The sequence below is a fragment of the Agelaius tricolor genome, unplaced genomic scaffold (assembly GCF_023055355.1).
Source record: "Agelaius tricolor isolate 1412-34295 unplaced genomic scaffold, bAgeTri1.0.p SCAF_7, whole genome shotgun sequence".
Lineage (NCBI taxonomy): Eukaryota > Metazoa > Chordata > Aves > Passeriformes > Icteridae > Agelaius > Agelaius tricolor.
Window position 1 is genome coordinate 16110167 of NW_027269267.1, and position 26524 is coordinate 16136690.

Consider the following 26524-nt stretch of genomic DNA (forward strand, 5'->3'; position numbering starts at 1 on the left):
ATGGAGAGCCCCGTGAGCGGCAGCGCGGCCGCGGAGCCGGCGCCCCCCGGCGCGGAGCCGGAGCTGGCGGCCGGGGGCCCGGCGGAGGCGGAGGCGGCGGAGGTGGGCTCGGCAGCCCTGCGGCCGCGCTGCCTGCGGGCCGTGTACGTGCTGAACGACCCGCCCAAGGCGGGCACCGGGGCGCGGAGCCCCGAGGCCGGGGCGCGGCAGTGCCTGCTGCGGGCTTGCGAGGCCGAGGGAGCCCAGCTCAGCACCGTCAACTTCGGCGAGCTGGACTTCGGCGAGACGGCGGTGCTGGACGCCTTCTACGATGCGGGTGAGCGGGCTGGGCTGAGGCGGGACGCGGGGCGGGGGCTCAGGCTGGAGCCTGCCCTGCGCCGCCTCCCGGGTCGTGCGGGGACACGGCCGGCGGGGACGGGAGCGCTCGGTGAAGGTGGTGCCGGGGGACAGGGAGAGCGGGGCTCTTGGGAAGGGGTGTGGGGACAGCGAAATGGGTGCGAAGGGATCCTCATGTAATGCGGCCAGCGCAGGGAGCAGGAGAAGGTGAGAAAAAAGTTGAGGCTTTTACAGCAGCTCATTGAATCGCCACGGTGCGTTGTCCCAGCAGGACTGTGGATCCTACAGCACCAACCGAGTCTTAAAGAGTAGCCGAGCTCCTGCTGGGGTGGTTTGCTAAGAACCCTCTTGCAGCTCCCAGCCTGATGGGGAGCTTAGAGTGAGACACAGGACAAAGACACACCAGCCTCTGGTCTGGCCTGGCCAGAGGCTTCATGTTCACCACTCTCACTCCGGCCTGGAGGGTGAAATTGTCTGTGAGCAAAGTCTATGGCTCTGTATTGCTCTGAACAAGGGCCCTGAGGAAGACTTGCGGGTATTGCCCACCCCGTTCAGGTTCCAGCTGGTGACAGGTGTCTGTCAGTTCTAAAGAAAGCTGGTGTCCCTTCTCTACTCAAAAACACCTGGCTGATTTGGCACTATGGCACAGAACTGTGAGCTTTTTGAGCACACATTGTAAGCTTCTGAGCCAATAGGTATTATAAACTAATCAAGGTCAGTATGTGGGCATTTTGCTGGCATGCAGACAAACTTTTTTTCCTATCTGTATGAGCCAGCGTAAGGGAATGCCGGAAACTGACAAACTCCAAAATGGAAAGTACTCTTTAAGTCCATCTTTCACAGTTCATCTTTCATAAGAACTTTGTTTTCCTCATGAGATGTGTTAAAGAATATTTCCTAAAACTTTAGCTGTATTTTAAATTCTCATGTGATTATGAGTCCATTTCATCCCAATAAGTCACCCAAATATTGAGGAACCTCGCATCCTTTTTTGTTAGTGTTTTTCCCCAGTCAGAGTGTTTTTTTATGTCTCTGCTAGCAAGGTTGACAAGTATGTACTACATTCTTTGTGCATCTTAGTACACAAACACAACCTAGCAATTTCTTTTATAGCCACTCTGAAGGTAAGAATAATGCACTCATCAACACAAAATTATTCCTCTGTTTCTGCTAATAGTGCTATTAATGTATGAGACACACACCTGCTCTGTGTTGTACTGAGAGTCTGAAACAGCTATTTAAAAGGGGTTCTTAAATCACTGCATTCTGAAGTGAGTGCTTCTTCTCTAGGAGTGTGCCCTAACTTTGCGGACCTTTGATTCAAGTCATCTTGTTGGACCAGGATCATTTTATCACTGATTAATACCACTTTGTAATAGTAAGGTGCCTGTTACTGGATACACCTTCAACTCTCTTATATCCATTTTTTTTTCAATTAAAAAGTAATTGAATAGTCCATAATCTGGAATTTTTCCAAATGAGACTGTTAAAAATAGACTTTTTGTGGATTTCTTTCCTGTAGCAACAATTTGAGATCAGCCATGGGGACAACTTCTTAGTTTGTTAACTTAGTAATGCATGCCTGGGATTGCTGGCATCTCTTCAGTTCTTAAGAACACCGTTAAGAATAAGTGTTCATGTGAACACTCCTATGGCTCACAATGGACTTTGTGTTAGGAAGTTCCCATGTGTTTACTTTAAAAAGAAAACAATCTAAAGAAGTTTTATTGCTGCCTGGGTAAGATATTAAGCAGGTGTTTTCCATACTGAAGATACCTCTTACAGTGTATTTTTACTTAATGTAGCTGAGGGGCGGAACCTTGAAAAGCAATTCCCCCTGCTTTGTATCGAGTGATGGGCTCTCTAAGAGGTGCTGGCCTGTTGCCTTCCCTTGGTTTACTAGTGGAACCTTAACCATCTACTAATGCTTAATGACTGAGCAGCAAAGACCAAAAGACCATCTCATTGTGAGTAGTATCGATGGCTCTTTGTTAAAAATGTTATCTATTAGCCTTTTTCCCTGACTGTGCCTGACATTGTAGCCTTTACTCAGCCATTAGAAAACCCCCTCCAAAGTGGTTTATTTACCTTACTTAGTATGAATCTGTAAGTACCTTTTGTGACAAAATCAGCAAACTTTAAGGACAGAGTGCCACAAAAAACTTCAACAGAAACCTCTTTCCTGTCTGCAGGCAGGTTTTTTGGTAGATGATTTTTCAGTAGAACACTGAGAAAAGTGTTGCAAACCCACTTAAATTCTATAATCAGAGTATATGAGTTTTTTACCTTGAGTGTAGTCATTACTGACTTTCCATCATTTGAGACTTTATCGTGAATGGAAGCATGGCTCATGCCTTTAGTTAGATATTGCAGACCTGCAGGTAATGCAGGTGACCCTGATCTTAAGAAATCACTCAGCTTTCTAAGGTTTTGTTTTGCTAAAGGAGAACTACAGCACTTGTGAAAGCAAACTTAAAAGTCATGAGTTAAAAACTTGGTAAAAGAAAAAAAAAAGATTTCTTTGCTCAGTGTGGGCTAGAAACAAGCTGTCAGCAAAGTAATTTATATTTTCCAAAAATGGGCAATGATACCTACCTAATAGAGGAGAAACAAGGATGCCTGCACACATTGACTGTATCTCTGGGAAGAAAAAAAGGTAATATTTTTAAACTAAAACTGGCAAGTAGTGTGAAGCTTTTTTTGCAGAAAATAAAAGAATAAAAGTAATTTTCCCTAGGAACAGTGAGCCTAGGAGCTAATTGAGAATTTTTAGAATTCTTCAGAATTATGCCATGAAGAAAATCAAACTATGGGCACTGTAGTGCATAAACAACTTGAGAGACACAATGAAAAGGTGAGTGTGACTTGGATATAGTGTTACAGGTAGAATGATTAATAGCTGCAAAGGATCTTTCTGTTCTGAATGTACTAAGAAAGCAAACATGATGTCAAAGTCAAATGTCTCACCATCTGGAAGGGTGATGTTAGATAGAAAAAATGTAGCTTTTCCTTATCTACTCAAAACTTTATCAAGTCTTAGTGCCTGAAGTACCAGGCAATAGGGTTAAGCTACAGTGTTAAGGGAAGGAGTGTACTAAGTACAGTTATACAGGTTTTGAGTGTTCCCATTTTGGTTTATGAAATCCTATCTCTGTAGCTGATCATACTTTTCCCTCATGAGGGATGTGCAGCAATCTGTTTTGAGGCTTGAAATACTTCTTTGACCATTTGGCCACAGCATTTAGAAATTATACAGTCAGCAGGATGAAACTAAGCTGAAAGGAAGACAGGCTAGAGAGTGAGTGGTGTACTGAGAAATAGAACTAAATGCTGATCTGAGTATTCCTCTGACAATCCAGGGAACTCTCAGGTAATTTGTGAGTATAGGGGAATATTTTGAAGTCTGTTTCTGCTGTTTTGCTGTATGTGAATTTCTCTAATCAATATCTTGTGTTGTAAGGCAGCCCCAAAATGCATGGTGTGATACCTGTCTCTGCAGACTTGTCTTCATCCAGAGCCAAGACTTGGGAGTGAGCCTAAACAGAGACTGAAACATGGGTCCTCCTTCCTTCTATACCATAGTTGAACCACTCTTAACCTGATTTTCTTGTCCCTGAAACTCTTTTTCTTTGTGTTACACTGTGAAAGGGGAAGGAGGAAATAAATTTTCTGGATCCTAATTTTCAGGCTCTGACACCTGCTGGGGGAATCATTGCCTGTTCCTCAGCTGCCTGCCCTGAAACCCTCTGCCCTCAGAAGGCCAGTGTCCCCACTTCAGAATTGGCAGGGATGCTTCAGCTTCTTCAGCCTGAGGGCTGAGTGCATCAGGTGCAGTAAACACTTGTCACTGCTTTAGGATAATATACAGCATGGTAACCCATGTAGCTTAGCTGTTGGCACAGCTTCCCTTGCTGACTCTGCTGCAGGGAGTGCAGTCTCTGACAGGAATGACAGGTGAGGGCAATAACTTCTAAACAAACTTCATCATACCTTCCTGCTGCAGTTTATCTTTGCCCCTGGGTGTGACAGGGAGCAGTGGTGGAGTTAAGGGTTAGTGCTCTGATGCTTACTTCAGCATGCAGGGTTTGCTGTTTTTCTGAGGAACACTTAAAATCTTTTCCTTCCTTTCTTTTCCCACAGAAGTCACTCAATGGCTAGGGGTGTATTTGCTTTAAATCTCAAGAGATATATATACCACAGAACACAAAAGTACCAAGAGAAGCAAACCAGCCATCTTTAGAACAGGAAGATGGTGGATGAGAGGCTGGGCTGGATATTGTGCTGCTTCAGTAAAACAGCAGAGCTGTTGGGACCTGATCTTTTATCTCTGTGTGGTGTTGCTCATCTAGAGCGACTTCAGGTGTCTCCAGCAAAGCTCTGCATTGTGACATCAAACCAAATATTCTGGTAAAAAAACCCTTTAATACCCCAGTATTGTAGTCCTTTTATATCCAAGCATGTGAGGCCGGTTTTAAATGACAGTAACAACCATCAGGTCTACATATTACTGCCATAAAACTGTTTAGGTTGGCAGGGACCTTAAAGGTTATCCAGTTTTAACCCCTCTGACATGGGGTTTCACTAAACCTGTCCAGACTGCATTGAACACTTCCAGGGTATCCACTCTCTGTGTAATATGTTTCAGTGTCTTACTATCCTCACAGTCATCTAAATCAGCCCTCTTTCATCTTGAAGCCATTCCCCCTTGCCCTATCACTACAGGCCTTTGTAAAAGGTCCCTCTCCAGTTCTCTTGAAGCCTCCTTTAGGTACTGCAAGGTGCTGTGAGGTCTCCTCAGAGCCTTTTCTTCTCCAGGCAAAACAGCCCCAACCCCCTTCCTGGGAGATGTGTTCCAGCCCTCTGATCATCTCTTCACAGTCCTCCTGTTGAGCCTCTCAAACAGGTCCCCACCCTTGTTTTGCTGGAAACCCCAGAGCTGGATGCAGCCCTCCTGGTGGGGTCTCACAAAAGCAGAGTAGATGGGGAGAATCCCCTCCCTTGACTTGCCAGCCATGCTGCTTTTGATGAAGTACAGGACACAGTTGGACTGATGATCTCAGAGGTCTTTTCCAACCTAGTTAATCAATTCTGTGATTGATTGATTGATTCTGTGATTCATGCACCTTCATCTTCCTTAGATGGTTTCAAACCTTATATTCTGCATGATACACAACACAAATGGTGTGTTTGTGTTTTTTTTATAACTTACTCTGCAAGTAATATTTTTCACTGTGTGATTATAAGTCAAATTGAGTCTCACTAAATAGACTTAGAAGCTTTTACACCCATTACAAATTACTTCAAAAATTTGAACATGTAAGATTATTCTGAAAAAAGGAACAACTGCATCTATTGAACTGCCTTAGCTCTGAAGACCAATTACTGTCACATGGCTCTTGAAAACACTGCAGTAAAGTGGGTTTTGGTTGTTTGTTTTTAATATTGTTTAATTTGTTTTTTAAAAAATAAAACTTGCAGCATTTTCTGGAATTCTTCATATCAGTGAATGTTCTTCTGATAGAGTTTTTTTTTCTTCTGATAGGAGGAAAGAACTGTGCTGGCTATGCATACTAGTCTGCAAATTCTAAAGGTCCATTTATTTATTTATTTAAGAAGTATATGCAAATGTATTTTTCATGTAGTTTCTAATTTGCTCTGAAGGAATCTACTGTGCCATTTGACTGTGAGATGCTGGCAAGCAGATCTCCAGTTCTGCCTTTTGCATTTCAAGTTGACTTTCAGTGACTCCCAGTCCCTCATATCCTTTGCAGTGATTCCATGCTTGCTCAGTCTTGCTGTGCTGTGTGTAGCACGTTCTTCACAGGTGTAAGAATGTTTTCTCTTAGACCTGCAGTCTCAAAATTAGGTTAAACAAAAATAAAGGAAGTGTTTGCTTATGTGGGTTAATTACATTGCTTTAATTTCCATCCTCCATAAAATAGGCAAACTATGGTAGATATGTGGTAGTTCATATTACATTCTGCAGTCATGCTCTTCCTTTATCAGTGTAATCATACATTGCTTTTTTAATTGTTAAATTAACCTTGCACGTCCTAGTTAAAAGGTAAGTAATTAAACACACTTGCACATGCTAGTTAAAAGGTAGCCTTTACAGGCTAGTTAAGGTAAGTTCCTGGTTTGCCTTGAGGTAAAGATCTTCTGACTTGTAAGGACTTGTGCAAAACCTAGTTGAGAACTCAAGATATTTTAGTTTCTTCAAGATGGACTTGTGTCAGAGTAGTCAAGAGCTCTTGGCCAAGAACAAGAAGTAGGATAGAGTGATTATGTGCATTATTATTATTTGATTTATTGCTAATTTAATGTCTAAGTACAGTTGTAATTAGGCTGTAAAGCAATATGTAAATAACTATAATCTATTAAAACAGATAATAGTGCAATAGGGTCATGGTCTCTCCAGTTACAAGCTTCAGTGAGACCCCCTTACTTTCTAAACTCAGAGGAGTTTAGGTGTGGCTAGGTCCACTTAGTCTCAGATTTGGTCAACAGTTTATGTCTAAAAGTTTATGTCTTATGTCCAGGTTTGGCTGGAAAAGTACAGGTCAACAGTCTTTAGCCTTGGAGAGTTCACCATTCCAAAGCAACAAAGCACCTATGTATCTGCTTTTGGATTTTATCTCCACATGTGACTGGATCTTAGTGGTTTTCACTCACTATCAAAAAGTCAGTGTTTCCCATCTTCAGGCTGCAGGTTTCCCTGCTGGGAGGGGGCTCCACCTGGAAGCTGCTTGCGGCACCAGGAGACCAGCTGGACCAGTCTCTGCCAGCATTTGATACCCTTCTGCAGGCCAGCGTGCACCAAAGGCAGTCCTGAATATTTTGGCTCCCCCATCTCTGGAGTGCATTAATTATGCATTCAGACAGTTCCTCCTGCAATCCCCACCTGGTGTTCCAGTCCTAGGAACAAGCCTCATTGCCATCAGGGACTGCAGAAAGGGGACAGTGTGGGGCTGTGTGTGGAGGTCTCATGCAATGGCCCAGCTATCTTCTGTCAGCATCACAAGCCTCAGATTCAAACTCTGACTGCAAACCTGTGTTCTGGAGATACTCAGGGCATGCTGCTGCTTCCATGCATGTCGAGGGGCAAGGGTGTTATGTGGCTAACATTAGGCAGCTCAGATGTGTGTGGGGTCTTTCTTAGGAGGGCTTCAGTGTGATTTGCCACTTGCAGGTGAACTCTGTGAACACAGTAGGCTCTGGCTGCCATGCACTTCAGGAGGGCTGTGAATTGCTTTAGCCTCAGGCTACCTTTGAACAGTAGCAAGGGTGCCTGAGGCTGAGCCAAGAGAGGCCTTGCAGCTGTTGCTTTGTCCTGCCCCCTGGCACAGGCGGGATATAAACAGCGTAGCTCCTGTGTCAGCTGAGGTAAGGGGCATTCAATGAGCAGCCAATGGGTCCAATGTGTCTCAAAGTGTGATTTCACCCCACCTGTCTTCCTTTATAAGTGCTGCACGTATCTTCACCTTTTCCTGGGAGGTTGGGCTGGTTAGAGAAATGTGCCAGGAGCAAAAATTGCATCACTGTTCTCTGCAAAGAGAAGACATGAATTCTGACACAAGTACTGGATCACTGTGTCATGGGAAGCCACTCATGCTTTTTTTATCCTTCGTAGTACTCAGCCTGATGAGGTCAATGATTCTGCTGTGTGTTTAAGGTGGTGGATTTGAAACTTCTCAGCTATTCTTTGGTAATATTTCAGAGCATTTAAAGTTTTGTCTAAGTCAGTAGATCAACAGCTGTTATGTCTTGGAGTGCAAAGCCCAATGGGATTCACGACTTTAAAACGTGTACCCCAGCTTTTATTACATTGAAGGTAAATGATCCCAGCCTTGGTTAGCACAGTCTTTCCTTAACTGCAGTGGGCTCTGATGACAGGCAGAAATCTGAAATGTAATGAAACAGTAATGACACTGTTAGGACTACATCCCTAGCCTTCTGTTGATGTGGGATGGTACAGCTAAATCCAGCAGTAAGGGAAGTACTTCACTTGATCACAGCAGAACTTATAGCTGTGTCTATTCTAGTATATACTGCTTTTATGCTTAAATGATGTTTTAAAAATCTTCAATATCTCTTTAAAGCAAAACACAAGGAGAAGAATCTTGAAGTGCTTTTTTTAACCCTGCTTCAGTATAATCTTATTTTATTTTGCATCATGTTATGGAGGGAAATGTGTCTGGATTCTTTGCATTTTGTGGGCTTTTATTCTGTTCAGTAAAACAATCCTTCATGCACAGAACTGTAGCTCAACCACGGGTGGTCGAGGGCCTCTCAACAATTTGCAAAGTGTTTATCATGTGATAGATGTTTACCACATGATTTCTAAACCTTTTGAAGTGTATGCCAAAAATACACTAGTTCTGGAAAACAAACTTCCATCTAAATCAGCATGATAATGAGCTTTCTTTAAAATTCTTCACTTTTCTACTGGTGCTGGCAGTGCTTTCCATGAATAGTAGTACTTTGATGCCTCCAAGTAAGTCAAAAGCAGTGGTAGATTCTCTGAAACTGATTGCCGGGAAAATAACAGGGAAGTTACTTTTTTAAACTTGGGGTAGCGAATTATTTGCCACTTGATTGCTGTCCTTTCTCCCTCCTTCCCTTTAAAATTTTTACAACTATTTAGTAGGCTAGATCAGCCACAAGAAGTTGTGCTGAATCAAGTGTCTTTGCTTTAATCAGAGAAAAGCTGCAGGTTTTTTCTATTGCAGAAAAATATCTGCCCATAATGATTTCACTCAGCTGAAGATTAGCTGCATTAACTCCACTGTTGCTGCCTTTCACTCACAGAAGCTGAAGAAAGAAATTTCTTTCTGCTAATTTGTGTGTGGAGGGAGACATTCGTTGTTAGTTTTGCCTTTGCTTGGAGAGTGGCAAGGTGAAACTGAGGTTGGGAACTGGTAAATGAAAACAGTACAAGGCTGTATTCTGTCTGTGTGTTGCTTTCTAACAGTCATTGCTGTTGTGCTAATCTTAGTAGATAATAAAAATTTGCAGGAGAAAAGCTAATGTTTACAATTGTGTTACTGTTTGGTTCTGGGCTGTCTCACTTAGCAGAGCTTCTGTGTGCACAATCCTGTTTCACACAGTAACTGTCAGCTTTTATCAGCATCACCTCTGCCTTCTCTGGAACTGAGATACATGTTTCAGTTATTTTCTTTGCCAATGGATGTTTGGTATGCTTCAGTCTTTTTAAGCCCAGTTTGAAAAGAGGACATGATTACCAAGCTCAAAGCCAGGCACTGCTTGTTTTTACTACTGCTGTTTATGGGGCTTAAGATAACTGACAAGTTATGGGATGTTGACAGCTGGAGAAAGTATTCAAATCAGAATGAAGTCTGAAAATGGTTGAAATGGATTTCTTGATTTCATGATAATTAAATTGTGGAACTGATAAACTTACCTTTTTGCTTATTATAGTAACAAAACCAGGTAAGTCTTCACGTTGTTTTGGAAAAACCAGAAACTGTCTTGACTTTCTGGCTTGTGATCAAGTCAAAAAAGAATGGCTGGTTAATTTTTTTTTTAACCTTTAATGCCTCTTCAGATTCCTAGTTTTGCAATAGTGACTCTGTGATGATATAGTACAAATTCAGAGAAGAATAACACATTAATTTCCATAAGCTTGGGTATTTTGGACAATTTAAAAGATGAATATTCAAAATTTTGCATCTTAAATCTAAACTTTCTTGCATCCTCTTACCATGACAAGGTACAGGTTAGCCTGGGGATGTTAGTGGATGAGAAACTTGACGTGGCCCAGCCCCCCAGAGAGTCAGCTGCATTCTGGGGTGCATGCAAAGTGGTGGGGCCAGCAGGGAAAGGGAGGGGATTCTCTCCCTCAGCTATGATGACAATCCCTGCAGCTCTGGGGGACCCAGCATAGGAGGGATGTGGACCTGTTGAAAAGAGTCCAGAGGAGGCTGTGAAGATGATCAGAGGGCTGGAGCACCTCTCCCATGAAGACAGATTGAGAGGGTTGGGGCTGTTTAGCCTGGAGAAGAGAAGGTTCTGGGGAGACCTTCTGGCACCTTGCAGTGCCTAAAGAGGGCTGCAAGAGAGCTGGAGAAGGCTTGTAGTTAGGCCAAGAGGGAATGGCTTCAACCTAAAATGGGGCAGGTTTAGATTTGATATAAGTAAGAAATTCTTTACTGTGAGGGTGGCAAGGTTCTGGCACAGGCTGTCCAGAGAAGATGTGGGTGCCCCATCCCTGGAAGTATTCAGGGCCAGGTTGGATGGAGCCTTGAGAAAGCTGGACTAGTGAAGGTGTCTCTGCCCATGCCAGAGGGGTTGAAACTGGATGACCTTTAAGGCCCCTTCCAGCCTAAACCATTCCATGTTTTTGAGGTGGAAAATGCTGGAGACCATGTTTGGAGGTGTGTTGCAAAGTCACAATTCCATGTGGAAGTACTAATATTTGGAAGTACTAATATTCCTCTGATTCTATAGGGATCTTAGGGAATAGGTTCCCCTGCTCTGTCTACATGCTGGAATTTAGAATTATGTATGTGTTGTATTTATAGAATAGTTAAAGACTAAGTAGATAATGGCTATGACTCTAGAAAGACCAGCTTGTACTAAAATTCTAGATTTTACTGATCTCTACATACTGTCTTGAAATTGATTTCTCTCATTTTTTTAATGGAAGCTTCCAATTTTTTAAATTACAGCATTGAGTGGTACATCAGGACTTTTTCAGTAGCACATGCAGTCTTTTAGACTGGCACGTAAAGCTTGTCCTGTTTACAGGAAAGATAAAAATAGCAGAGAGGATCCACATCTGCCCGGCATCCGGAGTGTTATATCAAGGACTCAGTATCTGTATGTGAGTGCAAGTCTCTTGGCTCACAGATGATGCCCTGGCTTTATGCAAACTTTATCTGCATTTGCACTTTAATAATACTGCCTTTCCTCAATTAACTTTTTTTCTGTACATAACTTACTGTGCTTTATGTGGGTCCTAAATGACAGTATGGGAGTCCATCAACATAAAGAGGAAATCTATGATATAGTTATGAGGTGGAATATCTCCCTTTGGTACATAAAAATTCCCAGTGCTAATGATGGAGACATCTCTTGATATTTGTTTTTAAGAAACATGTTTGGGAAAAGTAAGAGACTCAGACTAAGAAAGTTTCACTTTTTAAATTTGCTATATATTTAAATAAAGAAAGGAATGAGGTCTTAGTTTAATCCAGACTTATGAGCTTTAGTGTACTGAAACTTTTTTCTATTTGAGTTCCTTGTATTTTGTTTACTTTTCTTCTTATTATATTTCTTTGATAATAAGATAAAGATCAGCATAATTTTACTTCTCCATTTTTTTTAATATGTGTTGTTGGCCAGTGTGTGACCTGTGGGAGATGTGCAGATTTAGCAGGTTTTTTATGTTCCCCAGCCAAGGTATTCAACATTAAATGATGAGTGATTCTCAAATGGTTTAGTTTGGATAAATGTCTAAAAGGTTGAAGCTTATCTAACCTCCTTGGCCTAAAAATTGATTTGACTGCAGCTGGGGAGAAAGGGACAATGTTCCTTGTTGAATTTCATACTCTCTTTGATTTCACTTAGGCCAGGTTATCCAGTTATGTAACCTTTTCGTTTTCCTGTACTTCATTCCCTTTCATGACCCAGTGTAGGAAGTGCAGAGGTGCAGGAGAAGTTAAATAAAGTTCACCTTTCTCATTCCACATACCCACCTCCCCCTCCAATTGCAGGCAAGGTTCAAATGAGGTTCAGGCTTGGGGTGTTTTTTCTGTGTGCTCTCTGGGGCTGCGTGGCTCCACTCTAGAGCACTGCAGTGGAAATGGTTTCGTGTGAGCCTTGGCACACTGCTAGTGCAGCAGGCAAGTGTGAACTGCCTGCTTTTAATTTACTCTGCTGTTTCTTTTCTTCTCTGATACTAAATAGGGCAGAAAAATGTCCTGTAGAATTAGTAGGTTCTTTGGTTTGTGGAAAAAAAATTAGGAAAAAGTGTTATTCTTAATGACTTGGCATAGTGAAAAGTATGCATGATATGAGACAGTTACTCATTATGTCAGTCTGACATCTATATCAAAATTTCTAATATACTGAGAGTATATAAACAGGGAGAATTATTGAACAGGTGTCTTCAGATCATCTGTGACTGATAAGTGTTTTTTTCAGTGTTCTGGATACACAGATTTAAAGCAAGAAATGAGCAACCTCTGGAATCTTCATTTGTCTTCATCCATGAACAGAAAACTAAGGAGACAAATGTGGATTATTCAAATACTCTTTGAGAAGTTTAAAATGCTGCTTCTTTACTATTCATTTGTGTATAAAGGTTGAATGAAAAATGGAAATACCTGTCTTTTTGAGGTGTGAACCAGGCATACTGATTGGTCTGTAGATGCTTAGCTATTTTGCAGGTGGAAGACTGCAGATGTTGAATCAGAGACTATTCAAGTTCTAAGTCATACCAAGGTACAGTAGGATGATAGAAGTGAATTGCTTAGGTAAAATATTAGAAATTTTCTTCTCTCTGAAGGCATTTGGTTTGTTACCAAGTACATTTAAAATGAGGGCTCTGTTTTTCATAATCACTGTTTCTGTTTCAGTGGGGTATTTTTTTTTTTCCTTCAAAAACTCAGAATCTTAATAAGTGCATGGTCAACAAGCCCCTCTCTGAAATCCCAGTTTATGTGACTCGGCTAGCATCACACAGCAGCTGTGGGGTAGGAAGAAGCAGGTATGGAATTCAGTTTCACAGGCAAGCATTCAGCTGCTTAAGCCATGATAATGCCCTTTTTATTCCTGCAATGTTGTCAGCCTCTCTCATGGTGTTATTGCTTAAGTCAGCAGCCGGTGAGGCTGATGGGAACTGCTCTGTTCCCCACGTACCCTGCAGTCACTGGTGTGCCCTGAGCTTTTCTCATGGGGTAATCCCAGCAGGAGCTAAACACCACTCACTCAGCCACTTCCTCACCAGCAGGCTTGGAGAGAGAACTGGAAGAGTAAAAGTGAAACAACTCGTGGGTTGAGAAAAGGACAGAAAAGGCAAAAGTTGCTTGTGTTGTGTTATTGGCACCAAGGCCAGTTCAAGCTGGGTCACTGCTGCACTTGCACTGCTTCTTGTAAGGCTTCTCCTCCAGTGGTTCCTGCTGTTGTAAGCATTTTTTATGACATGCAACTCATGGTTGCAGCCATGTAAAGGTATATCTATTAAAATCTGCACCCCTGCTCCCTGTGGACCAGACCATAGGGTTTAAAATGGTGATGAAAAAAAGAAAATTTACTCTATCTCACCCAAGATCAGCACAGCTGTGTTTAAAGAAGTTTATTAGAATGTTAAGATTCTTCAGTGTATTTTAACAATAGTTAGGTAGCCAGCATCACTATCAGTCTGCAATAGAGTACTTCACAGTATATATAAAGGAAGGATTGTTTATCCTGAAACTTGTAGTGATTAATAGCTTTTGCTTTTCACACTATACATGGTCAAGTGATTGATGTCAACCTGAAATAGCAAATTGCTTTATCTTTTTTTCCCATTTTACTTGTGATGGGTGCATGTTTACGAGGTTTAAATAACAGTAATTTTTAAATGTAAATACTTCATTTTGGCACTCATGAAATGTGATTATAATTCAGTAGGAATGATTCTAAGAGATGTGTACCATCTCAACCTAGAGAGACTATTACAGAACTGGATTTTTAAGTTACAGATGCAAATGTCTTTTGTTACACAATATATAAAGAGTTGTCCTGAAATTAAGTGTTTAGCTGCTATTTCTTTCAATTGTTGTTAGTTTACCAGTTTCTTCAAGTACTTTACCAGGACAATACTGTGAAGCTGGTAGCTGATGCCACTCACAGGACTGATTAGCTACAGTGACAGAACTTCTGTCTGCTACTGTGCTAGCAGTGAGTTAGCCAGAAATTGCCAAGTTAAAGATAGGTTGATGGATAAGAGGAGAACAGGACAATGAGAGAGAGATTCAGAGACAGTGGATCATGTGAAGGAGGTAGGAGTTGCAGGTAGCCATAAGCATTCATCTGTCTGAGCTACAAAACCACTGAAAAGGCTGATGCAAGCAATGAGATCTCTCTCAGTTCCTAACCTGGGATCTTGAACAGTGTAGTTTTACAAGAAATGGTATAAATATTGATCTCTTGTGCATGTCACAACTCCTATAATGTATTTTTTACCAATTTGTAGATCTTGGCAGCATCCACCTGATATGATTGTGGTTTGTAACTAAAGATCTGTGACTGTGGTCCCAGAATGGGTACATTTTTGCAATCCTTCCTCAAGGAAGCGAGGCTGTGTAAGGAGGTCTGTGCTGTGAGTTTCCAGATAGTGTGTGTGGACATTATCTTTTTGACTTCAACCTCTCACACTACTGTGAGTTAACTCCCTCTGATTTGAGGCTGTGTTGTTCCTGGGACCTCACAAGCTATGGTATGAAAGGAAAAAAATTAAATAAAATAGAAGGTTAAGTCTATTACTAGCTTTTATATTAATGACTTTGTCTTGCAGACAAATGCAATGCTTATATTTGGCTTGAAAGTATTTTTGCTGAAAATTTAACTCATTTGTAAACTTCATCCACAGGCAGGGAGGTTATAGTCAAAGCTTTAATGTAATTAAACAGGTTCTATGAGTAAGAGAAAAGACTCTGGGCTGAGATAGTACATGCACAAACACCTCTTAAAGAACAGTCATCCCCACAGTTGTATAACAGTGAGTGCCAAAACAAACAACATTGTAAACTGGGACTCACAAATGAGCTCCCAATTTATGGAAAACTCAAGGAAGAGTTAGGTGTTTGAGAGATCCCTGGAAATCTTAGGTGAGGATTTGAATAGTGACAGTCCTTCCTCTCTCACAGGTAGAGAGAGTGTGAGTAAGGTACTGATGAGAAAGATCTATAATCCTTCTCCACTGGCCATTTTGTTGGTTGACTGGTGGGAACACATCCAGGGAAGATGCTAAGATGACATAATTCTTGTCTGGAATGCCTTAGTGGTTAATGAAATCCTTCAAAGCAGAGCTGTGAGGCTCTGTGGAAGGGGCAGTGAACCCCTTCAGTGTGGGTGTCTGCAGTTGCTTGGCCTCCCCTCGTGGGCAGTGGAGAGAAACTGGCACTTCTGGGCTGCAGTTCATCTCCTGAAGCTGGCTTCTGACAGATCAGGGGAATGGGGCTGGAAAAGTGCTTTTGCTCTCTCTGTGCTGACAATGGAGGCAGTGACAACAGGCTCATCTGAGACCAAACATCTCCCAAGCAGAACTGCCCAGAACTTCGCTTTGGAACAAGCAGCATTTCATGAGGCTAAGAGGAGTTACTTCCAAACAGCTTCACCCCTCTGACAAATTTCTGATTTGGTGCTTGAAGACTGCTTAATTTGGCATGAGAGGATGTTTAACAGTGGCCAGAAAAATAAGTTCTCCCATGCAATCTCAAAATGACATGAGTTGGTTTTAATTAAATCTCTTAAAAGAAAAAAGAAAGAAACAAAACCCAACAACCTGAAGCAAAGACTGGTAAAGTTAAAAAGGACTGAAAGCCAAGCTTTGTCATGGAAAATATTAAGCAATTTCTAAGCCTAGGCATGTACTGTTTACAGTGAATTATATATTTCCTAACTTCTGAAATCCAACATTTCAAGAAGAGTTCTTTGAGGATTAGGTCTTTGTTTCCTTCTTTGCCTAAACTGCCAACAGTAAAAAAAAAAAAAGACCAAAAATTTCATAAGTTATGCTATCATCTGAGAGAGGTTATTTTCAGGTGTTTCCAATCATACAATATTTTTCTTCTTCATACTTTTGCAAAGCATTAAAAACACATTCTGAGCTTGGATGCCTCTGTATTACATTAACTGCATTACTTTTCTTCCCATGTCAGTTCTTGTGGGTGCTGGTTGTATTCTGATTTGGCAGAGTCTGAAAGACTCTCCCTGAAGATCTGTTAAAGAAATAATAAGCATAGGCATTCTGTTGGCACAATTTTTACTTTTCTGGATCAGTAGAATTGCCCTGTTCTTTTAATACAGTGTCTTGCCCTGTTTGAAACTTAGTTTTGCTGTGAATTTATTAGTATTTAAGAAGTATCAAAAATGTTAAAGCTTTTGCTGTCAAAGGTTTTTGGAACAGTCCTTGTTCCATGTAACAGAATAGTTCCTAAAATGCAATTTCAGGGCAAAAATTTGAAAAGCTTTAGATAATGTATCTAATGAATAAGAAAACCCCAAATCATAAAAATAAATGAGAGCTTGGGCTACAGATCAATTCCTAGAACTGGCAGTGTTGCTCACCTGCTGTAATTTGTTCTGTTCCTCTCAACTAAAGTGTAGTCTCTTGGGTGATGTAATTTTTGGAACCGACATTTAGCTATTAGGGAATATGTATTAATTATAAATATGGCACAAATACTTTGTTGTGTTTGAGAAAAATGAGTTGTTTTAGATACTAGTTTCCCTGAGTTGCAATAAATGCCACTGAAGCATGAGAAATATGTTCTAATTCTATTTTTAGTGTGTGTTCCGTGTACCAGAGGACAGATGAAAGATGCAGTATCTGTAAAGTAACACCACAGCACTAACATGATTTCTGGCTGCAATGTTCAGGTCTGAATGTAACCCTATTGTGGAGTTGTTTGTATGAAAGGGGGGTTTTGTACAGAATTACAAAAGCCAGAGACGAGCATTGGCCCCTCAGTCTTAGCTGTTCTGTTGTTTTGCATGATTTTCTGTTGTTTTTTCTGATTTTCACAGTATCATCTGAGGGTTGATTTTGCTGGATAGGAATTGCCAGTGAGTGTTATAATGTACATACTAAGATAGCCTAAGACTAAAATTTTCAAATGTTGCCAAAGCTAGAATTTGAAATCAAAAGGACAGAAGATTACAGGTGAGAACTGATCTCAAGGACAAGAAGTTTCTCTCTAGTTATGATTCCACTAAATATTTAGTATAAATATAGGTTTTGTCTTCTTTATCTACATTAAAGCGCTGTCAGGCTCTGTGTACATGGTGCTGTGCTGATTGAATTCATCACTAGTTTTGCTCCATGTGCTACATATGCCTCTGTTCTTGATAAACTGTATTATTCTGTTTTTTGCTTCTTTGCACTTCACATTTCACCACCTGCAGCACAGCTGTCCAAAAAGTATTTTTGGAGTACTGTGGAGTATTGTGCCATTTCAGGCCACTGGGGGTTCTCCCAGGGCTTTCACTGGAAGCTGAATGAGGCACTCCTGTTATCTGTACAGAAAAAAAGTGTTCCAGCTTTCCTACCTCCACTTTCAGACTGTTGGCACTACAGCTTTTCTTGGTAAGTTTTAACCATTCTGGTGCTTTAAAACCTGCATTATTTCAGCTTTTTGTGCTGGGAGTTGAGAGGATTGAGTTTGAGTATTCCAAAGTTTTCATGTGCACAGGAAGGAGGAGCTGCCTTGCTGGGCCACATGAAAGGACTTTCTAGCATCACACAAATGCTATGGTTAAAAGCACATTCAGTTGTCAGCTGTTTCTCCTCCTCCTCTTCCTCCTCCTCTACACGGATGTGTCTGCTTTCCACACAAAGCCCAGCTGGCCCACTTTGCTTACCACAGCTGTTCCCAGAATTGTCTCTGGAGGTGGGATGTTGCCAGTGTTGATGTGTTGTGTGTTAAGTGGAGCAAAGCAATCATTTGAATTGCTACAGTTAGTAATGCTTCTGGGTGGTGGAAAGGCTCATGTGAAAAATTTCAAGTTTTTTTTGTTTCCTAGTAATAGCAGAGCTCAGGATTTGCCTGGTCCTTTCAGGAAAGTTATTGAACAGCAAACTTTCCTTAGTCAAGAATGCTGCTGCTCAGCTAATATGTAGTTCATCTTCAGCCCTCTGCATTCACATTCATTGAGCAGAGCAGTTTCCCAGGGAAGGATGTGAAACTGGCTTCCAGAGCAAGATTTGACACATAAAAAGAGGAAATGCAAAGGAGAGGTATGACTTTCCCCTCTGTGCTTGTGGTTCTAAGACTGCTGGCTTTTATAATTGTTAGGTACTACATGGTTGCCTTCCATATTGCTTGGTGGGAGGAGAAGTGACACATGTTGGGGTGTGCTGGCCTTTCTCTTTAGTAAATCACTTTATAACATAAAGCCTGTTGCAGATGTAATGCCACAATTAGGTAAAAATCAAATGACAATCTCAGTCTGGGAACAAAAATTAGAGGTGTTGCTGTATTTTTTTAAAACAGCACAAGTCTGAAATTACCACTTTACAACACTTCTTGTGTTTTCCTGAGCAACCAGACAAACCATGGAAAAGCACCTTTCAGAATTTTTGCCCCTTGATGCCCAGGTTTTCAGAATTCCCAAAACACTTGACAAATCCATTAAAGCTGTGAAAAGTAAGATATAACTTAAATTTAGATTTTGTTTCATTTTATAGTGTATGGATAATGTACTAGAACTGGAATTCTCTGTGTTATCTTCTCAAGATAACAATAAATTTAAAATAGTGAATTAAAAATTATTTGGCCAGTATTTAAGTTTTTTTTTCTCCAATTTGTGGTTGGTGTCATTAATAAAACCTGATAATGTCGCTTTTTTTCCAGTGCTTACTGTATGTGAACAGAAAGAAAACTTTTTTCCCACACTAATATGAGGAATCATACCTAATTTAATTCTTATTTTTCCTGTCCTTTGAAGTACTTCCTTTTGCCTGTGAACTAAACACCCTTTCAAAGGAAGTGCCCTCTGTGCATCAAAAGGTTTCAGACATCCAGTGTGCATGCTTGTGTTTCCTGTGCTAAGGTAGCAGTAGGCTGGAATTTGCAGTCAGGGCTCCAGCCACTCCAGGACTCTTTTGCAAAAGTTGCAGCTTATAAAACAATTTTCTTTTTAAAGGTGCTTTCTAAGCAATTCCTGAACTATTACAGCTAATTTTAATTTTGGTATTAGTGCTGCACAGAAGTGCAGCACTTGGTTTTAATCTACAAGAAGCTGAGTGTAGCCTGAAATATATGAAGTTGTTTTTAAAATGCTGTTTAATGTGATTATAACATATACAAATCTATATTGCAGGACAAATCATTACTGATTTGTTGGTTTTTATTTTTATTACCAATTCTGGCCCTGTAGGAAACCAGTAATGTTAGTAAAGTTCATGCTATAATATTGCAAACTTGAAAAGTTGAATTGAAATACCAGAAGTTCCTAAATTTAAAAACAGAGCTTTGTCTCCTGAGTCTTTCAGCTTCTAAGGCAATATCTGGGTTTTATTTGGTGCTGTAGATTGTAATTGGAACAATATTTTCTCTGAGAAAATTAAGCAAATTTTTACAGGATACCATGATTATAAAGCAGTAAGATTTAAATGAAACTTGATTCATTATGAGAGCCATAATATCATCACAAATGTTGACAGTATTTTTACAATTACATTGGCTTGTGCCTAGGATCTAATGGAGGGCACTGACACTTTGCTGGTATAACAAACTGTGCTGAAAAATCACCCCAACAGTTCTGTTAGTAGTTGCTACAAATGTGCTTTATTACCTTGAGCTTCCCAGTTTCTTCCCAGTTAATAGGGGGTATATTAAAGTTAAGAGTGGTGTGCATTTTGTTTTAGCTGAAGGGGAAGCTGCAAAGGGTTCCTGGTTTTCAGATACACCAAGTTTTACAATAATTATTTCCCTGTGAAAACTTTGGTATTGTCTTCTTTAAAGAGCTGTGCAGAAATCAAGACCAATGTGTATCCTGAATTATGGATTTTAATTTCTTTTTCTTTAGGAGTATTGCTGTTCTTCTGAAGAATTTGGCAGTTTTCTTCACTGGTTTTCAAGGAATTACATAATTTTTTATTTATTAACTATGATGCAAGTAGCCAATCAACTGAAGCAATACTAATGTAAAGGTTCATAATTTGCAGGATGCTAGTGAATAGCAAGGGGCTGAATTCTGCATTTCCCTCCAATAAGATTTCTATTATCACATTAAGTTTGGGGGTGTATTTGAAATCTGTTATGTATAGAAAGGTTCCAAATGCTGAAAAATAATGAATCCGAAATAATGGAGTAAGGTTCTTGCTCTGTACATGGATAAGGCTGGATGGAGGTGAGTCTTAGATTAGAAGTTGAAAGCAGTGCAGACTTTTTCTTCTCTTAGGCCTTCTAGATTCTATTTAACTATCAGCATATTGCAGGCTATTTCTTCATTTTCTTCTCTTTATTACTTTTTAACTTACAGATCCCAAAATCTGACGCCAAAATTGTCCTTTTGGTTTTGCTAACAACTCCATAAATCATAAAAAAGCCATGTGAAGACTTGTGATTTATTTAGATCATTAATTGTATGATGTCTTCAGGTGGATTTCCAAATAGAGAAATAAGTCCCCTGGTCTTAATCTGTTTAATAATGTTTTCCATGTTGAATTATTTATTAGTTTCATAGTCTCCTATTTTACCACAGTTAATGATCTCTAATCTTCATTTCAGTTGTCATAGTTATTTGTCTCTTCTCTGCTCTGGTAAGACACAATGAAGTATGTGCCATCTGCTGCAACAATGCAGAGATCTAATCAAGACTGTATAAGCAATAGTTCTGAATTACCTTAATGCTCTACAAATACATTCCATAATCATTTTACAGTGGAAACAAAAGCCTAGACAATTGAATTGCAATCGCATAATAAATTGAGACCAGTTTTTGGGTTCATGACAAAAATTGACTACTTTCAGGATGAAAATAATTTCATGGGGAACTACTAGAGGATAAAATGAGTTGAAAATATATGCTATGCTTAAGAAGAAATGAGGGAGAACACATTTTTATGGGTATGCTCTTTTGAACACGAGTTGCTAATGCAGAAAAGAAGCCATAAGTTTAAATATTCTATTCCAGAATAATTTGAAATTGGTCATATGCAACATTAAGCACATCCCCACGCCTCTACTGCATCTGGTGGATGCATTGTACAGATTTTCACTTGGAAGCCTTCTGTCCTTCTAGAGAGGCTGTACCTTGCCCTGCTCTCTTTCCTTCTGAACATAGGAAACCCTCTCCATTGGTGGTTTAGACCTGTGTGAAATATTTCATTATCACATAACATTTCTCATGCGTGATAAGATTTGATAAAAATTGCCATTGGCTTTTGCTTCACCCCTGTCTGTAATAGAGGTTGAACCTAAATTTGTCAAGGGAAGTCCAGAAGTACATTTGGCTGACCAGGCTCTTTTGTTATGGAGAATGGGTTGAGAATGAGCTCTTATTGACTTATGTTTCTATTCATAAATCAAGATTTGCAAAGTACATACTAGTGTTGAAGTTATTTCTTTTAATGTGTCTCTGGAAGTTTAAGGAAATTCTTATCTGTCTTATCAGCCATTCTAAATGCACGGTTAAAGTGCAGGGCCCCATGTCTTGTTTTTAAAGAACTGTAAATGAAGAATTTTAGTGTAAACCATGAGAAAAATGTAAGATAACTGAAACAGAAATATTTGTGGTGTCACATACTAGCTTTGTTCATTACATGAGTCACAAAACTGCCTTACTCCAAGAGGAGATATGTACCCCTGAGAACAGTAGTTCTGGGGAGTGTGCTTAGACCCAGCCATAAGTGACACTGAGCTCTGCACTCTCAGCACCCCATGCACTGGGTGCATCCCAGGGATCCACTGCTTTTATCAGTGTTTACTGTGGGTCATATTTTCTCCACCCAAATTTGCATTAATTTCATGGGCCCTCTGTGCTCGTGCTGCATTTCACTAGCACATTAGTAAAGCTGCTTTGCAAATAGATCTTTCCTCCCTGCTCCAAGGGTGCTGCTGTTAATCCTGGAGGAGGACTTGGAGAGCTCCAAAAGATTGCAGCTTCACATCTCTGCTCTAGCCCACAGCCAGGAGCACGTCAGATGCTCTGCCTCTGTTTGCTGTCATTGACTTCTGTGTCATTCCTTGACTCCCATGCTCAAACTGAATCCACTCAGTTATCTTCCTGGAGCTTTTTCTTAACTTGCATGCATATTTTTGTGATACATCTTCATCTCTGCTACTCTTCATTTTGATTTATTTTTATTTTATCTTACTCACACCTATGTTTGTGAGGTGTGAATAAGCAAGGAAAACCTGTTCTTATAAATCTTTTTATCATGTGTGAATTAATATCTAAGGGATGAATAACTACCCTTTTAAACAGAGGTGCTTATTTCTGTTCTTATGACCATTTCATGTATTTTTGATTCCACTTACATGGCTATGGAGCAGCAATCAACAGGAGACAAATTTGAGTTGTAGACCAGATGTGGCAATGAGCTATGTGTAGCCCTGTTACAATGAACTCTGTTACAAATCATTGCTCACATCATATTGTAAAATGCAATGTCTGTACATTATAATACTGCATTATCGTAGTTCCCTTACCAGGGTGATGATTTTTATTTCACAGTATGCTGATTCCCCAGAAACACTCTTGTGCAAGCAATAAAAACCATCCAAGCTCCTAAATTTCTTTTCCTAGATGGTATTTGATTCTCAGTCTGCTTGTTAGTTTCTCTTAAATTTGTTCTGTAGATAATTTATGTTTTCCAAAAGGATTTGGAAATATGGGGGTAATCTTGATTCTGTTGAGTTTGTGGAGCTGGGGTTTACTTTTCAAGCTCTCTCAGTTTACATAACACTACAGTGTGCAATACACACTGTAGAATTTTATTCATGCTGCAGACAGCTGGCTAAACATTGGAACTGGAAAGATCATCTGTAGATGATGCAGGATTTGAGTTTTATATGAATAAGAGGATTTTCTTATGCCATGATTTTGTGCTGGGGTTTTGTTTTTTTGGTGGGGGAGGGAGGTGCATTTGGATTTTTTTGTGAGTTTTGTTGGGGTTTGGGATATTTTGGGGCTTGGGGTTTTTTATGTTTGCTTGGTTTTGCTCCTGAACAGTGATGTTTTGGTCTTAAAGCAGGTCTTCAGACTCAAAATGTTCCTTGTGCTTTAACAGGAGTCTCATAGTAATCCAAGGGACTGGCTGACCTCTGTGTGGTGTGTCAGAATAGGCTGATGGAATTGTACAGGAGCATATATTCATGGCAGGTTTTTCCAAGAAACTGCGTACTAAGTATGGAGTATTGATTCTTGTGATGTGTAACCTTGGTGCAACCAAGGTTAACTGGCTGCTGCATTTGGGTCTCAGCCATCAGACCTGCTTTTAGATTTCTTGTTTACTGGTAGCTCACCCTTCTGTCTTTCCCTGTACATACCAGGCACTGTCTGTTACCCCTTCAGAGACACAGAATTTACTGCCCAGCTGCACTGAGTCTCTGGAATCTGTTCTGAACCTCAGACACCCCTGTGGTTTCAATGCTAAGGCTCTATTCTTATGAATACTTTGGATTTCAGTTCATCTATGTATCCCAAAGTGGTGAAAGCAGACAGACATATAGATAAAGACCTCTAAAAAACTTTAAAGCAAAATTTTCTTAGGCATATATCGGATATAAGGATCAAGAAATAAAAACTCAGCATTAAGTGTCCTGTGCTCCAGTTACCCCTTCTTCCTGCACTGCTGTTTAGGTCTATATGAGAACAAAATGGTGAACTCAGAATCTTTTGTCTGTATCTCAGCTGTTCTGCATAATATGGGATATTTCTCATTAACTCTGCATAGCTCTTCTTGCACAGATGTAAATGTTCTTACTTGTGTTTCTGACTTTCATTTCTGACTGGAACACTAAAGAAGAGCAGTGAAGTCTTGCTCTGGCTACTTGTGATTGAATTCCCTCATAGCTGTGTGCCCCATCTTGAAAATCTTGCCTGTAGCTTTTTAGAGTCAATTTTCAGAGTAATTTCTTTTTCTACTCTTTAGGAATTTCCCATTCTTCAAAGCTCAGCCTCTTAAAATAAACTTGGTCTCACAGTTTTCCCCGTTTTTCTAATTTACATTATTATTTTTAGATGTTCCATCCTGAATATTTGAAACTTCTGTCCTATGGGTATTCATGCTGTCAGGCCTCAGGGAGCAAGTGCGAAATTGCTTTTTATACCCAAGGCATTCCTGATGCTGTGATTTCAGAACCTTAAGCAAGATTGTAAACTCAGCCTCCCAGTTAATGTAACACTGTGATAATTTCATGAGTGGCTCTTATCTTTTATATGAAGGGTAAAATCTACTTCTCTCATAAGAAAATGATCCTTATTTGATCCAAAATGTTGACTTTGTCTGTCCAGTGTGTGTGGGATTTATTTCAGGATTTATTTTAAATTCCATGTAAGATTAAAATTGGTTTTAAGATTATTACTTTTTTAGCATTCTCTCTTCTTTTCCACTTCTCTCATTTCAGATGTTGCAGTTGTGGACATGAGTGATATTTCCAAGCAACCATCACTGTTCTACCACCTTGGTGTGCGTGAAAGCTTTGACATGGCCAATAATGTTATTCTTTACCATGACACTGATGCTGACACTGCTCAGTCTCTCAAAGTAAGGTTCTCGCTTCACAATCTCCTTCATTGCAGAAATATCTTTATGCCTGATCCTACAGATGTTTGTGGTTTTTTGAAACTTATATTTAATTTAATTCCTGATAGCTGCATAATTAAATTCTGCTAAGAAAAAGCAACTATTAGTAAAAACAGTAATAATAGAATGAATAAATGGGGTTTTTTTTGTAAGAAAAGAACCATAGTGTGGTACTGATTTTGCTTCAGGTAGTTAGACTTGGAATTGAGGGTACAGGTCTGATTTTTTCCTTCCTTTCCCTTTTTTAATTAGAGTACGTGTAAGAAAAAGTTATGTCCTGTATAATAATAACTTGAAAAAGGGCTGTATTGCAGCCTGCTCCTATGTAAGCACTTCTGTCAGATGAGGTTTGTATTCCCTAGGTGCTGACTAGTTAAGACTCCTAGAATCTCCTTTTTATTGCTGTTTGAAGATAGGAAAAGACATCCTCACCAAATCTTTTTGGGGGGCTGTTGTTCATTTTTATACTAGGATAATACAGGCTATACATTTAAGTCCTGAAATTGCTGTTCTGGATGCAAGTCATATATTGTGGATGTTTCTGCCTTTTTCAGTGCAGGTTCTCTTTATATTACATCACATTTAGACTTTTGTCCTCGGTATCATCTGTTGCTGCTTTTAATAGAATCCATTTTCTTCTTACCTTCACTGAGAAAAGCATTGTTCATGCTTTGTTATTATTTCCTTATTTTGAGTTATTGCCCCTTGCTACTTTGCTTTTTTCCACACCATTAGTGTCCAAAAATCCTTTTTGGAGTTCTCCAACCTCTCTTGATTCTGTAAGAATTTTAAGTCTCCTTTTTCCTGAGAAAAGCTCTGTTCTGTTGCAGCTTCTCACTTCTCTTCTCTGCTCTCAATGTCTTTGATTTTGCTCTCATGTGTCTATAACCCATACTTCCTTTCTTCATGTGGTGGTCCACGTACACATTCACATTCCAAGTGCCCTGGAGTCCCAGGAACTCAGAGCTGGAGCCTGTCACCCTTTGCTCAATGGTATTATTTGTATGGATACACACTCAGGTATTACTGGCATGCCCTCCTTTCCTCCATCTAATCAGGGTGGGCAGGCATACAGCTTTTCATCCACTGTTGGTAATATACCTGACTGCCATGAAATACTTAATTTTTATTTTTCATTAATGCATTTTTATCTTTCTCTATGCTGTCACTCAGATGTTCTGATCAACTTGGTTCTCCCAAGGATGTGCCCAAGTCTGGGAAGCACAACTAGTTGTTTTCTGTCTGTTGCTGCCCAATGAGGATATTGGCTTTGATTTCTGCACTTTGTGCCAAAGATCACACTCAAGCCCTGCTCCATAACTGGAGTGTTGAAGAATCTCCAGGATTGCATCCATCTGTGGTTAGATGTTCAGACTGGTTGTTGCTAGACCTTGCAAGTGTTTGCACTGTCAGTTCTAAGCCTTTTTTTCTAATAGTGTAATTCTCAAGTCTAGGGACTGGGGAGCACCAGAATGTGACTAGGTCACTTAAGGCTAGAAAAACTATTATCTGCCTTCACCTTTCTTCTTCTAGAAACTCTGTCAGTGGCACTGATATCTTACTTGTCCCTCAGTTGCTTGCATAACCCCCTCGGCCCATAGCATATCTTAGATGGGATCATAAAACTTGATTTAAGTTCCTGGAACCAGCTAGGAGAGATCCTGTGTATCAAATGGTTTAAACTGAACACTGAGACAGGATTCA

The 26524-nt window shown here is 40.1% G+C and overlaps 1 protein-coding gene across 1 annotated transcript in view; it reads left to right on the forward strand.

Annotated features, from left to right (window-relative positions):
• The window catches only part of MAP3K15 (mitogen-activated protein kinase kinase kinase 15), an 80574-nt gene continuing 54050 nt past the window's right edge, over positions 1-26524 (forward strand). The window contains exons 1-2 of the mRNA XM_071430431.1: positions 1-316; positions 24642-24781. Of these exons, the coding sequence (XP_071286532.1) occupies positions 1-316; positions 24642-24781 (456 nt within the window). The remainder of the gene's footprint in view (positions 317-24641; positions 24782-26524) is intronic.